The following is a 17774-nucleotide window of genomic DNA, read 5'->3' as shown; positions in this document are numbered from 1 at the left end:
TCTCTGTTCCTTCCCCTCTCTCTGTGTTCCTCTCTCTCTCTCTGTCTCTCTGTCTCTGTTCCTTCCCCTCTCTCTGTGTTCCTCTCTCTCTCTCTGTCTCTCTGTCTCTGTTCCTTCCCCTCTCTCTGTGTTCCTCTCTCTGTCTCTCTCTCTCTGTTCCTTCCCCTCTCTGTGTTCCTCTCTCTGTCTCTCTCTCTGTTCCTTCCCCTCTCTGTGTTCCTCTCTCTGTCTCTCTCTCTGTTCCTTCCCCTCTCTGTGTTCCTCTCTCTGTCTCTCTCTCTCTGTTCCTTCCCCTCTCTGTGTTCCTCTCTCTGTCTCTCTCTCTCTGTTCCTTCCCCTCTCTGTGTTCCTCTCTCTGTCTCTCTCTCTCTGTTCCTTCCCCTCTCTGTGTTCCTCTCTCTGTCTCTCTCTCTCTGTTCCTTCCCCTCTCTGTGTTCCTCTCTCTGTCTCTCTCTCTCTGTTCCTTCCCCTCTCTGTGTTCCTCTCTCTGTCTCTCTCTCTCTGTTCCTTCCCCTCTCTGTGTTCCTCTCTCTGTCTCTGTCTGTTCCTTCCTCTCTCTGTGTTCCTCTCTCTGTCTCTGCCCCTCCCCCGCTCTCTCTCTCTCTCTCTCTCTCTGCCCCCCCTTCTCTCTCTCTGCCCCCCCTTCTCTCTCTCTGTCCCCCCCTTCTCTCTCTCTGCCCCCCCTTCTCTCTCTCTGTCCCCCCCTTCTCTCTCTCTGTCCCCCCCTTCTCTCTCTCTGTCCCCCCCTTCTCTCTCTCTGTCCCCCCCTTCTCTCTCTCTGTCCCCCCCTTCTCTCTCTCTGTCCCCCCCTTCTCTCTCTCTGTCCCCCCCTTCTCTCTCTCTGTCCCCCCCTCCCCTCTCTCCCCCCTCTCAGCCGTATGACAGCCTGCCGACCTCCCAGACGTGTTTTTTCCAGCTGCGCCTGCCTCCTTACTCCAGCCAGACGGTGATGTCAGAGAGACTCCGCTATGCCATCAACAACTGTCGCTCCATCGACATGGACAACTACATGCTGTCACGCAACGTAGACAACGCCGAGGGCTCGGACACGGACTACTGACCAACCACAGTCTACCCAGAACCAGATGCACCGTCAAAACAACACACTTTCACAGACCCTCACCACGCGCACACACACACACACACACACTGAGACCCAGGAAAGAGCGGGCCTGGATGGAATAAAGACTGTCCTCTCCTCTCACAGAGCGTCACACAGCAGAGACCCAGAAGGGAAGGTTGATCTACAGCAACAACAGAGAGCGTTAAGTGACCTGTACAGAAGGTCGGGTCACTACTAAACACACCATTATATTCCATGTTGCTCTACTACTCTCAACACATTAGACATAATGGATGGATTTGATTCAATGTTTTTATTTTTCATCTTGTGGTTTTATTAGTACGTTTTTTAAAGCAATCTAAAAACAGAAGCAGTTCATTGAGTATTATTATTATTATTTAGTTTATTTTTTCATCGCTTCATTTCTTTCTTTTTTAGCATGGAGGTACGTTTATTTAGGCTTTGGGAAAATGTGTATAGAATATTCATTCACCCCAAGTGAACAAGAAAAAATGATGTTGTACATTGTGTATAATGTTTCATTAGGAAAATGTTTTACATAAATATCCATATTTATTTTTGTTTTCATTTTTAAATTGCCTATGCCGGGTTTCCTAAAGCAGGAAGAAGAAAAAAACTCAATAAAATGCTTCAGAACGGACTTGTTAGTTTATTCTGTGATCAATAGTGGGGTCTTGGAAGTGGTCGATTTAGAAATTACAAACCATTAAACCAACATGAAATCCTAATATTATAATACAAAACATTATGGAGAACACTTTGTTTCGCAGAAAACAAATATCATCACATGTCTTTTTATGAAGTATAACATGTCACAAAAGGCCACCTTTTAGGGAGGTAAAGTAAATAAACCTTGAACATTGTCCAAAAATATTTACACAAAGGAAAACTCCTTCCCATCGTTTGAGTCAGAAGACATTGTTCAACAATGTGTATGTTGTTCACACATGAACCAGTTTACAATCAGATATTGTTGTTTATATCACATGGTATCTAGTATCTGGTGTGAAATCAGTTATTGTTGTTTACATCGCATGGTATCTAGTATCTGGTGTGAAATCAGTTATTGTTGTTTACATCGCATGGTATCTAGTATCTGGTGTGAAATCAGTTATTGTTGTTTACATCGCATGGTATCTAGTATCTGGTGTGAAATCAGATATTGTTGTTTACATCGCATGGTATCTAGTATCTGGTGTGAAATCAGATATTGTTGTTTACATCACATGGTATCTAGTATCTGGTGTGAAATCAGATATTGTTGTTTATATCACATGGTATCTAGTATCTGGTGTGAAATCAGATATTGTTTACATCGCATGGTATCTAGTATCTGGTGTGAAATCAGATATTGTTGTTTACATCACATGGTATCTAGTATCTGGTGTGAAATCAGTTATTGTTGTTTACATCACATGGGATCTAGTATCTGGTGTGAAATCAGTTATTGTTGTTTACATCACATGGGATCTAGTATCTGGTGTGAAATCAGTTATTGTTGTTTACATCACATGGGATCTAGTATCTGGTGTGAAATCAGATATTGTTTACATCACATGGTATCTAGTATCTGGTGTGAAATCAGATATTGTTTACATCGCATGGGATCTAGTATCTGGTGTGAAATCAGTTATTGTTGTTTACATCACATGGTATCTAGTATCTGGTGTGAAATCAGTTATTGTTGTTTACATCACATGGTATCTGGTGTCAGCTATGATTCCCACATTGACTTCATCCCAGATGGCACCATTTGGGACCCAGTCATTATCTGGTGTGTAGAAGGATTATCAGAGGTAATGGTTAACTGGATAGAACAGGAAATGACTGGTAGGAGGTACTGGGGCTGTTGTATTTTCCCTCACACTGTAGCTAAGGCTCTCTGTGGAAGACTGTCTCTCTCTGTCTGTCTCTGTCTGTCTCTCTGTCTGTCTCTCGGGCTGTCTCTCTGTCTTCATAGTCTGTCTCTCTCTGTCTTCATAGTCTCTCTCTCTCTCTCTCTCTGTCTACATAGTCTCTCTCTGTCTTCATAGTCTCTCTCTCTCTGTCTACATAGTCTCTCTCTCTGTCTGTCTGTCCTCAAGATAACATGGAGACTGGTGTTCCTCTCCTTTACCCAACACCCTTTCTGTTTTACACCTCCCTCTCTCTCTCTCTCTCTCTGTCTCTGTCTCTCTCGCTCTCTCTCTGTCTCTCTCTCTCTCTCTCTCTCTCGCTCTCTCTGTCTCTGTCTCTCTCGCTCTCTCTCTCTCTCTGTCTCTCTCTCTCTCGCTCTCTCTCTCTCTCTCTCTCTCTCTCTCTCTCTCTCTCTCTCTCTCTCTGTCTCTCTCTGTCTCTCTCTGTCTCTGTCTCTCTCGCTCTCTCTCTCTCTCTCTCTCTCTCTCTGTCTCTGTCTCTCTCGCTCTCTCTCTGTCTCGCTCTCTCTGTCTCTCTCTCTCTCTCTCTCTCTCTGTCTCTGTCTCTCTCTCTCTGTCTCGCTCTCTCTCTCTCTCTCTCTCTCTCTCTCTCTCTCTCTCTGTCCTCAAGATAACAAACCAAATCAAGGTTAGTTTTGTTTGTTATTTTGAGGACAGACAGACTAACCTTGGTTTTGTTTGTTCTATCTCCTCTCGTCCATGTCTCAGTGTCTTACTGCAGATAGTATGATCACATGATGGATCACATGATGGATCACATGACACACAGCTCATAAAGGGACAGCCACTGTCGCGTCCCGCCCAGACAGCGACCTTTGCCCTCTGCTGTATTGGAGAGCCTGTTGTGGAAAGATACAGCTCTGTCTCTCCCGGGTTAACTCTGTTCCCAGATCAGTTCTTATCTTCTCCGTGGAACATGTCTGGGTCCAGCTGTTACGACCGGCTGCTCTCCACACCACCACCAGGACCATCACCTCCCGTGTTTCTGGGTCCAGCTGTTACGACCGGCTGCTCTCCTCACCACCACCAGGACCATCACCTCCCGTGTTTCTGGGTGCGATGATGCTCTCCTTGGACTGGAGCAGCCTCTCCAGGCAGGGCGAGCTGATCTTCCCCGACGGAGGCCCTCGTCGGTGGGCTCGGGGTCTGACTCTGTAGGGCTGGGTCTGGAGGTGGGGGTCCACAGGGCTCCCCTGGAGGTCAGTGCTGGAGGAGACGGCGTCGTCTTGGGTCTGTTCCTGGTCCTCGGCTGGGCGGTTGGATCCCAGGGAGCAGGCGGAGGAGGGTCTGCCCAGGCCTGGTGGCTCTTGCTGGGCTGTCTCTGTCTCTGTCTCTGTCTTGGAGGAGCAGATGGGGGCAGTGTGGAGACATTTGAGATGAGTGGCAGAGGAGTTGGGGAAGGCGCCAGGTAGAGGTCCGTCGGAGGCTCGCAGGGCTGGGTGGTGGTCACCCTCTGGGGGGGAGACGACGGGAGGAGAGGCTGGAGGTGGTGGGTGGGCTGGGGCATGGTATTGCTGTGGAGAGTCAGAATGGAATAGGTTGGGTTTGTATCCCTTTGTCCCCCATGAACAACTGACTACAAAGAAGAGTAGAATAGCATTCTGCCATTCTTCCTTAAGAGACGACATGACATCCTGACTGAGTATAATTCTGTCTCCTGCTTTCTAATGGAATTGTAGACCCCAGAGTATCTAGTGATTACATCATAACTTCAGTTGTCTAACATCTTCTGAGGGTGAGAACAGAACAAACAGAACACAGTCAGTCTGGCACGAGAGGGGAAAATGAGGAACCTTGTTTTTCCTTCTCTCCTACTTCTCCTCCTCCCTCTCCTCCCTTCTCTCCTACTCCCTCTACTCCTCCTCCCTCTATTCCTCCTGCCTTCTCTCCTCCTCCCTTCTCTCCTCCTCCCTTCTCTCCTCCTCCCTCTACTCCTCCTCCCTCTACTCCTCTCTTCTCTCCTCCTCCCTTCTCTCCTCCTCCCTCTACTCCTCTCTTCTCTCCTCCTCCCTTCTCTCCTCCTCCCTTCTCTCCTCCTCCCTCTACTCCTCCTCCCTCTACTCCTCTCCTCCTCCCTTCTCTCCGCCTCCCTCTACTCCTCCTCCCTCTATTCCTCCTGCCTTCTCTCCTCCTCCCTTCTCTCCTCCTCCCTTCTCTCCTCCTCCCTCTACTCCTCCTCCCTCTACTCCTCTCTTCTCTCCTCCTCCCTTCTCTCCTCCTCCCTTCTCTCCTCCTCCCTCTACTCCTCCTCCCTCTACTCCTCTCTTCTCTCCTCCTCCCTTCTCTCCTCCTCCCTCTACTCCTCCTCCCTTCTCTCCTCCACTTCCAGACCTCTACCTGTCCTCTACATTCCTCTGTTGTTCTCAGTCCATTGTCTTATGGAAAATGACACCTCTATAATTCCTCTCCTGTAGAGATAGATTGTAAAACCTGCTCTGCCTGCTATTCTCAGGATAATGGATGTTGGGCTCCTCTCCTCCCTTCCTCCCTTCCTCCCTCAACTCCTACCTGTAGGGCTGCGTTCCAAACTGCGCTGAAAGTGGCTGCTCTCCTGTCTTCCTACTAGCGTAGCTACCACATAGAATAAGTGATTGTTGTGGACATGCATTGTAAATGAATGGTAGTGTTGTACAGTGTAGCAGTGTTGTGGACATGCATTGTAAATGAATGGTAGTGTTGTACAGTGTAGCAGTGTTGTGGACATGCATTGTAAATGAATGGTAGTGTTGTACAGTGTTACAGTGTTGTGGACATGCATTGTAAATGAATGGTAGTGTTGTACAGTGTTACAGTGTTGTGGACATGCATTGTAAATGAATGGTAGTGTTGTACAGTGTAGCAGTGTTGTGGACATGCATTGTAAATGGAATGGTAGTGTTGTACAGTGTTACAGTGTTGTGGACATGCATTGTAAATGAATGGTAGTGTTGTACAGTGTAGCAGTGTTGTGGACATGCATTGTAAATGAATGGTAGTGTTGTACAGTGTAGCAGTGTTGTGGACATGCATTGTAAATGGAATGGTAGTGTTGTACAGTGTTACAGTGTTGTGGACATGCATTGTAAATGAATGGTAGTGTTGTACAGTGTAGCAGTGTTGTGGACATGCATTGTAAATGAATGGTAGTGTTGTACAGTGTAGCAGTGTTGTGGACATGCATTGTAAATGAATGGTAGTGTTGTACAGTGTAGCAGTGTTGTGGACATGCATTGTAAATGGAATGGTAGTGTTGTACAGTGTAGCGGACATGCATTGTACCATTCTAAGTGGTATGCTGGTGTGAATACTGGAACAGAGCTCCCAACAGTCTTTCATCACAGCTCACTGTTAAAGACCTTTACCTTGTGTCTCGTAGCTGGAGTGTGGTGCTCTTCCTGGCTGTCATTGTGCTGGTCTGGGTCTGGGTCTGGGTCTCGGCGGGCTCTGACTTGAGGAAACCAGCTATGGAGCATGGCTTCCATCTTCAGGATGACACTGACGTAGCGCTCACTACAAACACATAATAGAACAGGGTTTAGAACACAGAACAGACAACAGAACAGGGTTTAGAACACAGAAAAGAGAATAGAACAGGGTTTAGAACACGTAACAGAGAAGAGAACAGGGTTTAGAACACAGAACAGAGAAGAGAACAGGGTTTAGAACACAGAACAGAGAAGAGAACAGGGTTTAGAACACAGAACAGAGAAGAGAACAGGGTTTAGAACACAGAACAGAGAAGAGAACAGGGTTTAGAACACAGAAAAGAGAATAGAACAGGGTTTAGAACACAGAACAGAGAAGAGAACAGGGTTTAGAACACAGAACACATAATAGAACAGGGTTTAGAACACATAACAGAACAGGGTTTAGAACACAGAACAGACAACAGAACAGGTTTCAGAACACAGAATAGAGAAGAGAACAGGGTTTAGAACACAGAACAGGGTTTAGAACAGAATAGAGAAGAGAACAGGGTTTAGAACACAGAACAGATAACAGAACAGGGTTTAGAACACAGAATAGAGAAGAGAACAGGGTTTAGAACACAGAACAGACAACAGAACAGGGTTCAGAACACAGAACAAAGAATAGAACAGGGTTCAGAACCCAAAACAGAGAATAGAATAGGGTTTAGAACACAGAACAGATAACAGAACAGGGTTTAGAACACAGAATAGAGAAGAGAACAGGGTTTAGAACACAGAACAGGGTTTAGAACACAGAATAGAGAAGAGAACAGGGTTCAGAACCCAAAACAGATAATAGAATAGGGTTTAGAACACAGAACAGATAACAGAACAGGGTTTAGAACACAGAACAGATAACAAAACAGGGTTTAGAACACAGAACAGATAATAGAACAGGGTTTAGAACACAGAACAGAGAAGAAAACAGGGTTTAGAACACAGAACAGATAACAGAACAGGGTTTAGAACACAGAATAGAGAAGAGAACAGGGTTTAGAACACAGAACAGATAACAGAACAGGGTTTAGAACACAGAATAGAGAAGAGAACAGGGTTTAGAACACAGAACAGACAACAGAACAGGGTTCAGAACACAGAACAAAGAATAGAACAGGGTTCAGAACCCAAAACAGAGAATAGAATAGGGTTTAGAACACAGAACAGATAACAGAACAGGGTTTAGAACACAGAATAGAGAAGAGAACAGGGTTTAGAACACAGAACAGGGTTTAGAACACAGAATAGAGAAGAGAACAGGGTTCAGAACCCAAAACAGAGAATAGAATAGGGTTTAGAACACAGAACAGATAATAGAACAGGGTTTAGAACACAGAACAGAGAAGAAAACAGGGTTTAGAACACAGAACAGATAACAGAACAGGGTTTATAACACAGAACAGAGAAGAGAACAAGGTTCAGAACACAGAACAGATAACAGAACAGGGTTTAGAACACAGAACAGAGAAGAGAACAGGGTTTAGAACACAGAACAAAAAATAGAACAAGGTTTAGAACAGAGAACAGGGTTTAGAACACGTAACAGAGAAGAGAACAGGGTTTAGAACACAGAACAGAGAAGAGAACAGGGTTTAGAACACAGAACAGAGAAGAGAACAGGGTTTAGAACACAGAACAGAGAAGAGAACAGGGTTTAGAACACAGAACAGACAACAGAACAGGGTTTAGAACACAGAATAGAGAAGAGAACAGGGTTTAGAACACAGAACAGACAACAGAACAGGGTTCAGAACACAGAACAAAGAATAGAACAGGGTTCAGAACCCAAAACAGAGAATAGAATAGGGTTTATAACACAGAACAGACAACAGAACAGGGTTTAGAACACAGAACAGACAACAGAACAGGGTTCAGAACACAGAACACATAATAGAACAGGGTTTAGAACACAGAACAGAGAAGAGAACAGGGTTCAGAACACAGAAAAGAGAATAGAACAGGGTTTAGAACACAGAACAGAGAAGAGAACAGGGTTTAGAACACAGAACAGATAACAAAACAGGGTTTAGAACACAGAACAGATAACAGAACAGGGTTTAGAACACAGAACAGATAATAGAATAGGGTTTAGAACACAGAACAGATAACAAAACAGGGTTTAGAACACAGAACAGATAATAGAACTGGGTTCTAGTACACTACTATAGACCAGAGGCCTATTCCCTATATAGTACACTACTATAGACCAGAGTCCTATTCCCTATATAGTGGTACTACTATAGACCAGAGCCCTATTCCCTATATAGTGGTACTACTATAGACCAGGGCCCTATTCCCTATATAGTGGTACTACTATAGACCAGAGCCCTATTCCCTATATAGGGCACTACTATAGACCAGGGCCCTATTCCCTATATAGGGCACTACTTTTGTCCAGGGTGCCATTTGGGAGGCAAACAGAGTGAGAGTTGGTGATGGCATAAAGTGGATAAATGTACCACAGGTTCAGCATATTGTTATGTCTGTGTACATTCCAAACCTCCACTGATCGTATCTGTACAGTGCATTCTGTCTCTGACCTGGGCATGTTTACCTCTACAGGACAAGACGTGATGCTGTGTGCTGCCTGCTTGCTGCCTGCTTGAGTGTCTGAGCAGCTATGCTGCTGTACAGTCAGTCACACACGCTACATGTCCACACGTGGCAGCGAGCGAGGGAGGGAGGGCCCTGTTCCTTCCATTCACCGCTATAAATAGCCAGTAAGCCCCGAGGCCATTCGACTGCCTATCCATCGCCCCGTAGTGTCCTCGCTCTGTGTGTGTGTGTGTGTGTGTGTGTGTGTGTGTGTGTGTGTGTGTGTGTGTGTGTGTGTGTGTGTGTGTGTGTGTGTGTGTGTGTGTGTGTGTGTGCTCTGCTGCTTTAAGCAGCCAGTGGAATTTAACACTGTTTCAGCAACACCTCCTCCCCCTATCTATCTCTTTCGTCTGCCTATTCATTTCTATTCATCCTTCTCCTCCCCCCTCTTCTCCTCTTCCTCCTCTCATCTGCCTCCCCTTCCCTCCTTCTCCTCCTCTTCCTCCTCTCATCTGCCTTCCCTCCTCCTCCTCCTCCTCCTCCTCTCATCTGCCTCCCCTTCCCCCCTCCTCCTCCTCCTCTCCTCCTCCTCCTCTCTATAGTGGGTTCAGATTATTCTGGGATCCATAATGAGTCACCTGTTGTGAGCTGCTCTGCATGTGGTCTGATTCCTCCTCACACACATACAGATTACACCCCTGCTAGCATTACACCCCTGTTAGCATCACATACAAATTACACCCCTACTAGCATTACACCCCTGTTAGCATCACATACAGATTACACCCCTGCTAGCATTACACCCCTGTTAGCATCACATACAAATTACACCCCTACTAGCATTACACCCCTGTTAGCATCACATACAGATTACACCCCTGCTAGCATTACACCCCTGTTAGCATCACATACAAATTACACCCCTACTAGCATTACACCCCTGTTAGCATCACATACAGATTACACCCCTGCTAGCATTACACCCCTGTTAGCATCACATACAAATTACACCCCTACTAGCATTACACCCCTGTTAGCATCACATACAGATTACACCCCTGCTAGCATTACACCCCTGTTAGCATCACATACAGATTACACCCCTGCTAGCATTACACCCCTGTTAGCATCACATACAGATTACACCCCTGCTAGCATTACACCCCTGTTAGCATCACATACAAATTACACCCCTACTAGCATTACACCCCTGTTAGCATCATACAGATTACACCCCTGCTAGCATTACACCCCTGTTAGCATCATACAGATTACACCCCTACTAGCATTACACCCCTGTTAGCATCATACAGATTACACCCCTGCTAGCATTACACCCCTGTTAGCATCATACAGATTACACCCCTACTAGCATTACACCCCTGTTAGCATCATACAGATTACACCCCTGCTAGCATTACACCCCTGTTAGCATCATACAGATTACACCCCTACTAGCATTACACCCCTGTTAGTATCATACAGATTACACCCCTACTAGCATTACACCCCTGTTAGCATCATACAGATTACACCCCTACTAGCATTACACCCCTGTTAGCATCACATACAGATTACACCCCTGTCCACATAACAGTGGGTTAAAGTCTCGTTAGCATCATACAGATTACACCCCTGTCCACATAACAGTGGGTTAAAGTCTCGTTAGCATCATACAGATTACACCCCTGACCACATAACAGTGGGTTAAAGTCTCGTTAGCATCATACAGATTACATCCCTGACCACATAACAGTGGGTTAAAGTCTCGTTAGCATCATACAGATTACATCCCTGACCACATAACAGTGGGTTAAAGTCTCGTTAGCATCATACAGATTACATCCCTGACCACATAACAGTGGGTTAAAGTCTCGTTAGCATCATACAGATTACATCCCTGACCACATAACAGTGGGTTAAAGTCCCGTTAGCATCATACAGATTACATCCCTGTCCACATAACAGTGGGTTAAAGTCTCGTTAGCATCATACAGATTACATCCCTGTCCACATAACAGTGGGTTAAAGTCCCGTTAGCATCATACAGATTACATCCCTGACCACATAACAGAGGGTTAAAGTCTCGTTAGCATCATTTACATTTTACATTTTAGTCATTTAGCAGACGCTCTTATCCAGAGCGATTTACAGTAGTGAATTCATACATTTCATTTAATCTAATTTCATACTTTTTTTTAATGTTTTTTTTCTTCTCCGTACTGCCCCCCCTGTGGGAATCGAACCCACAACTCTGGCGTTGCAAACACCATGCTCTACCAACTGAGCCACAGGGATGTGTTAATAGTTGATGGTGACTCCACCACAGGTACCACAGGTACCAGCCAGCTGACTAAAACCGAGACATGTCTGTAGCTGGTTCCTCTAGGTAACTAGTTTTCCCTAGCCATTGTGCTTCTGCATCGCTTTCTCTTTGGCCTTTCAGTCTGGGTATCTACCCGGAAAGCACTTTGTGACAATGTCAAAGGGGCTTTATAATACATTTGATAGAATTTGTAGTCTCCTATGGTAGAAGTTGAAGTATCTCATCCCAATATCTTCTGGGTGACCAGTGGTGTTCTGACAAAGGCTGGACTTTCTCTAATCTCACAGAATGTACAGTACTGATGGTTTTCACACCCGTCTCTTCCTCTGGTAACAGAGAATCAAGTCTTATCCAGCCAAACCAGCTTTGAGGTGCCAACTCCTTAGTTTCCACAGAACAGATCACACATAAAGATAACTAACTAACTGCCTGCTGTTTCCCAGTCACTATAACACACATAAAGATAACTAACTAACTAACTAACTAACTAACTGCTTGCTGTTTCCCAGTCACTATAACACACATAAAGATAACTAACTAACTAACTAACTAACTAACTAAATAACTCACTAACTGCTGTTTCCCAGTCACTATAACACATATAAAGATAACTAACTAACTAACTAACTAACTAACTAACTAACTAACTAACTGCCTGCTGTTTCCCAGTCACTATAACACACATAAAGATAACTAACTAACTAACTAACTGCTTGCTGTTTCCCAGTCACTATAACACACATAAAGATAACTAACTAACTAACTAACTGCCTGCTGTTTCCCAGTCACTATAACACACATAAAGATAACTAACTAACTAACTAACTAACTAACTGCTTGCTGTTTCCCAGTCACTATAACACACATAAAGATAACTAACTAACTAACTAACTAAATAACTCACTAACTGCTGTTTCCCAGTCACTATAACACACATAAAGATAACTAACTAACTGCCTGCTGTTTCCCAGTCACTATAACACATATAAAGATAACTAACTAACTAACTAACTAACTAACTAACTAGCTAACTAACTAACTAACTAACTAACTAACTAACTGTCTGCTGTTTCCCAGTCACTATAACACACATAAAGATAACTAACTAACTAACTAACTGCTTGCTGTTTCCCAGTCACTATAACACACATAAAGATAACTAACTAACTAACTAAATAACTCACTAACTGCTGTTTCCCAGTCACTATAACACATATAAAGATAACTAACTAACTAACTAACTAACTAACTAACTAACAGCCTGCTGTTTCCCAGTCACTATAACACACATAAAGATAACTAACTAACTGCTTGCTGTTTCCCAGTCACTATAACACATATAAAGATAACTAACTAACTAACTAACTAACTAACTAACTGACTGCCTACTGTTTCCCAGTCACTATAACACACATAAAGATAACTAACTAACTAGCTAACTAACTAACTAACTAACTAACTGCCTGCTGTTTCCCAGTCACTATAACACACATAAAGATAACTAACTAACTAACTAACTAACTGCTTGCTGTTTCCCAGTCACTATAACACACATAAAGATAACTAACTAACTAACTAACTGCCTGCTGTTTCCCAGTCACTATAACACATATAAAGATAACTAACTAACTAACTGCCTGCTGTTTCCCAGTCACTATAACACACATAAAGATAACTAACTAACTAACTAACTAACTGCTTGCTGTTTCCCAGTCACTATAACACACATAAAGATAACTAACTAACTAACTAACTGCCTGCTGTTTCCCAGTCACTATAACACATATAAAGATAACTAACTAACTAACTGCCTGCTGTTTCCCAGTCACTATAACACACATAAAGATAACTAACTAACTAACTGCTTGCTGTTTCCCAGTCACTATAACACACATAAAGATAACTAACTAACTAACTAACTGCCTGCTGTTTCCCAGTCACTATAACACACATAAAGATAACTAACTAACTAACTAAATAACTCACTAACTGCTGTTTCCCAGTCACTATAACACACATAAAGATAACTAACTAACTAACTAACTAACTGCCTGCTGTTTCCCAGTCACTATAACACACATAAAGATAACTAACTAACTAACTAACTAATTAACTAACTAACTAACTGCTGTTTCCCAGTCACTATAACACATATAAAGATAACTAACTAACTAACTAACTGCTGTTTCCCAGTCACTATAACACACATAAAGATAACTAACTAACTAACTAACTAATTAACTAACAGCCTGCTGTTTCCCAGTCACTATAACACACATAAAGATAACTAACTAACGAACTAACTAACTAACTGCCTGCTGTTTCCCAGTCACTATAACACACATAAAGATAACTAACTAACTAACTAACTAACTAGCTAACTAACTAACTAACTAACTGCCTGCTGTTTCCCAGTCACTATAACACACATAAAGATAACTAACTAACTAACTAACTAACTAACTAACTAACTAACTAACTAACTAACTAACTAACAGCCTGCTGTTTCCCAGTCACTATAACACACATAAAGATAACTAACTAACTAACTAACTAACTAACTAACTGCCTGCTGTTTCCCAGTCACTATAACACACATAAAGATAACTAACTAACTAACTAACCGCCTGGAAACGACTCTTCCACTGAATACTGAGACATGGAACAATAGGCTGTATCCCAAATAGCACCCTATTCCCTTATAGTGCACTACTTACGGAACCATTTTGGGGAGCCTTTCCCCTCCAATAGAAAGCTGACATGAACTACTGCAGGGAGGGAGAGGAGAACAGACAGGAACTACTGTAGGTAGGGAGAGGAGAACAGACAGGAACTACTGTAGGGAGGGAGAGGAGAACAGACAGGAACTACTGTAGGGAGGGAGAGGAGAACAGACAGGAACTACTGTAGAGGAGGGAGAGGAGAACAGACAGGAACTACTGTAGGGAGGGAGAGGAGAACAGACAGGAACTAATGCAGGGAGGGAGAGGAGAACAGACAGGAACTACTGTAGAGGAGGGAGAGGAGAACAGACAGGAACTACTGTAGGGAAGGAGAGGAGAACAGACAGGAACTACTGTAGAGGAAGGAGAGGAGAACAGACAGGAACTACTGTAGGGAAGGAGAGGAGAACAGACAGGAACTACTGTAGGGAAGGAGAGGAGAACAGACAGGAACTACTGTAGGGAGGGAGAGGAGAACAGACAGGAACTACTGTAGGGAGGGAGAGGAGAACAGACAGGAACTACTGTAGAGGAGGGAGAGGAGAACAGACAGGAACTACTGTAGAGGAGGGAGAGGAGAACAGACAGGAACTACTGTAGGGAGGGAGAGGAGAACAGACAGGAACTACTGTAGGAAGGAGAGGAGAACAGACAGGAACTACTGTAGAGGAGGGAGAGGAGAACAGACAGGAACTACTGTAGGGAGGGAGAGGAGAACAGACAGGAACTACTGTAGGAAGGAGAGGAGAACAGACAGGAACTACTGTAGAGAGGGAGAGGAGAACAGACAGGAACTACTGTAGGGAGGGAGAGGAGAACAGACAGGAACTACTGTAGGGAGGGAGAGGAGAACAGACAGGAACTACTGTAGGGAGGGAGAGGAGAACAGACAGGAACTACTGTAGGAAGGAGAGGAGAACAGACAGGAACTACTGTAGAGGAAGGAGAGGAGAACAGACAGGAACTACTGTAGGGAGGGAGAGGAGAACAGACAGGAACTACTGTAGAGGAAGGAGAGGAGAACAGACAGGAACTACTGTAGGGAGGGAGAGGAGAACAGACAGGAACTAATGCAGGGAGGGAGAGGAGAACAGACAGGAACTACTGTAGGGAGGGAGAGGAGAACAGACAGGAACTAATGCAGGGAGGGAGAAGAGAACAGACAGGAACTACTGTAGAGGAGGGAGAGGAGAACAGACAGGAACTACTGTAGGGAGGGAGAGGAGAACAGACAGGAACTACTGTAGAGGAAGGAGAGGAGAACAGACAGGAACTACTGTAGGGAAGGAGAGGAGAACAGACAGGAACTACTGTAGGGAGGGAGAGGAGAACAGACAGGAACTACTGTAGGGAAGGAGAGGAGAACAGACAGGAACTACTGTAGAGAGGGAGAGGAGAACAGACAGGAACTAATGCAGGGAGGGAGAGGAGAACAGACAGGAACTACTGTAGGGAGGGAGAGGAGAACAGACAGGAACTACTGCAGAGGAAGGAGAGGAGAACAGACAGGAACTACTGTAGAGAGGGAGAGGAGAACAGACAGGAACTACTGTAGGGAGGGAGAGGAGAACAGACAGGAACTACTGTAGAGGAAGGAGAGGAGAACAGACAGGAACTACTGTAGGGAGGGAGAGGAGAACAGACAGGAACTACTGCAGGGAGGGAGAGGAGAACAGACAGGAACTACTGTAGGGAGGGAGAGGAGAACAGACAGGAACTACTGTAGAGGAGGGAGAGGAGAACAGACAGGAACTACTGTAGGGAGGGAGAGGAGAACAGACAGGAACTACTGTAGAGGAAGGAGAGGAGAACAGACAGGAACTACTGTAGAGGAAGGAGAGGAGAACAGACAGGAACTACTGTAGGAAGGAGAGGAGAACAGGCAGGAACTACTGTAGGGAGGGAGAGGAGAACAGACAGGAACTACTGTAGGAAGGGAGAGGAGAACAGACAGGAACTACTGTAGGGAGGGAGAGGAGAACAGACAGGAACTACTGTAGAGGAAGGAGAGGAGAACAGACAGGAACTACTGTAGAGGAAGGAGAGGAGAACAGACAGGAACTACTGTAGGGAGGGAGAGGAGAACAGACAGGAACTACTGTAGGGAGGGAGAGGAGAACAGACAGGAACTACTGTAGGGAGGGAGAGGAGAACAGACAGGAACTACTGTAGAGGAAGGAGAGGAGAACAGACAGGAACTACTGTAGGGAGGGAGAGGAGAACAGACAGGAACTACTGTAGGGAAGGAGAGGAGAACAGACAGGAACTACTGTAGGGAGGGAGAGGAGAACAGACAGGAACTACTGTAGGGAGGGAGAGGAGAACAGGCAGGAACTACTGTAGAGGAGGGAGAGGAGAACAGACAGGAACTACTGTAGGGAGGGAGAGGAGAACAGGCTGGAACTAATGCAGGGAAGGAGAGGAGAACAGACATGAACTACTGTAGGGAGGGAGAGGAGAACAGACAGGAACTACTGTAGAGGAAGGAGAGGAGAACAGACAGGAACTACTGTAGGGAGGGAGAGGAGAACAGACAGGAACTACTGTAGGGAGGGAGAGGAGAACAGACAGGAACTACTGTAGGGAGGGAGAGGAGAACAGACAGGAACTACTGCAGGGAGGGAGAGGAGAACAGACAGGAACTACTGCAGGGAAGGAGAGGAGAACAGACAGGAACTACTGCAGGGAAGGAGAGGAGAACAGACAGGAACTACTGTAGGGAGGGAGAGGAGAACAGACAGGAACTACTGTAGGGAAGGAGAGGAGAACAGACAGGAACTACTGTAGGGAGGGAGAGGAGAACAGACAGGAACTACTGTAGAGGAAGGAGAGGAGAACAGACATGAACTACTGTAGGGAGGGAGAGGAGAACAGACAGGAACTACTGTAGGGAGGGAGAGGAGAACAGACAGGAACTACTGTAGGGAAGGAGAGGAGAACAGACATGAACTACTGTAGGGAGGGAGAGGAGAACAGACAGGAACTACTGTAGGGAGGGAGAGGAGAACAGACAGGAACTACTGTAGGGAGGGAGAGGAGAACAGACAGGAACTACTGCAGGGAGGGAGAGGAGAACAGACAGTAGAACAGAACTAATGTAGTCTGGCTGTAAACTCTGGGCTCTAGTTAATTTTCCTTGTGGTGAGAGTTGGGGACAGAGACGGAGAGAGGAGGAGATGGGATATTTACCCCATGTTTGGGTTCTGGAGGACTCCCATTATTCTCTGGATCCGGTCCATAGCAACGCTCTCCTGGAAACTGCTAAGACCTGGGAAACAGACGGACAGACGGACAGACAGGGAAAAGTTATCATGAGCAAGGCCACCAGAGAGAGAATATGAGTTTGAAAGAGCTGCTGGTTTTCTAAGCTTCCTATTTAAAATATCAGTCCTTGGTTCAAAAAAGAGGTTGAGAAACCCTGGTGTAACTGTGACGCCACTTCCTGATCTGATCCACTAACCCCTAGCACTCTGTAGCTCTACAATATCTACCTAACCTGGCCCACTAACCCCTAGCACTCTGTAGCTCTACAATATCTACCTAACCTGGCCCACTAACCCCTAGCACTCTGTAGCTCTACAATATCTACCTAACCTGGCCCACTAACCCCTAGCACTCTGTAGCTCTACAATATCTACCTAACCTGGCCCACTAACCCCTAGCACTCTGTAGCTCTACAATATCTACCTAACCTGGCCCACTAACCCCTAGCACTCTGTAGCTCTAACCTGGCCCACTAACCCC

The 17774-nt window shown here is 45.1% G+C and overlaps 2 protein-coding genes across 18 annotated transcripts in view; one reads left to right on the top strand and one right to left on the bottom strand.

Annotated features, from left to right (window-relative positions):
• LOC106595038 (putative E3 ubiquitin-protein ligase HERC1) overlaps nt 1–1724 on the top strand; it is a 242358-nt gene extending 240634 nt beyond the window's left edge. For all 15 annotated transcript variants that reach the window (XM_082969826.1, XM_082969834.1, XM_082969831.1 and 12 more), the window contains one exon: nt 875–1724. In XM_082969826.1, coding sequence (XP_082825952.1) covers nt 875–1060 — 186 coding nt within the window. In that variant the 3' untranslated portion in view covers nt 1061–1724. The remainder of the gene's footprint in view (nt 1–874) is intronic.
• LOC106593074 (uncharacterized) overlaps nt 1711–17774 on the bottom strand; it is a 35474-nt gene continuing 19410 nt past the window's right edge. For all 3 annotated transcript variants that reach the window (XM_045708498.2, XM_045708497.2, XM_082969842.1), the window contains exons 4-6: nt 17220–17298; nt 6342–6489; nt 1711–4514 (exon numbers count right to left, since the gene is read on the bottom strand). In XM_045708498.2, coding sequence (XP_045564454.2) covers nt 3999–4514; nt 6342–6489; nt 17220–17298 — 743 coding nt within the window. In that variant the 3' untranslated portion in view covers nt 1711–3998. The remainder of the gene's footprint in view (nt 4515–6341; nt 6490–17219; nt 17299–17774) is intronic.

The sequence above is a fragment of the Salmo salar genome, chromosome 26, assembly GCF_965601325.2.
Source record: "Salmo salar chromosome 26, fSalSal1, whole genome shotgun sequence".
Classification (NCBI taxonomy): Eukaryota; Metazoa; Chordata; class Actinopteri; order Salmoniformes; family Salmonidae; genus Salmo; species Salmo salar.
This window is presented reverse-complemented; position numbering and strand designations above follow the sequence as displayed.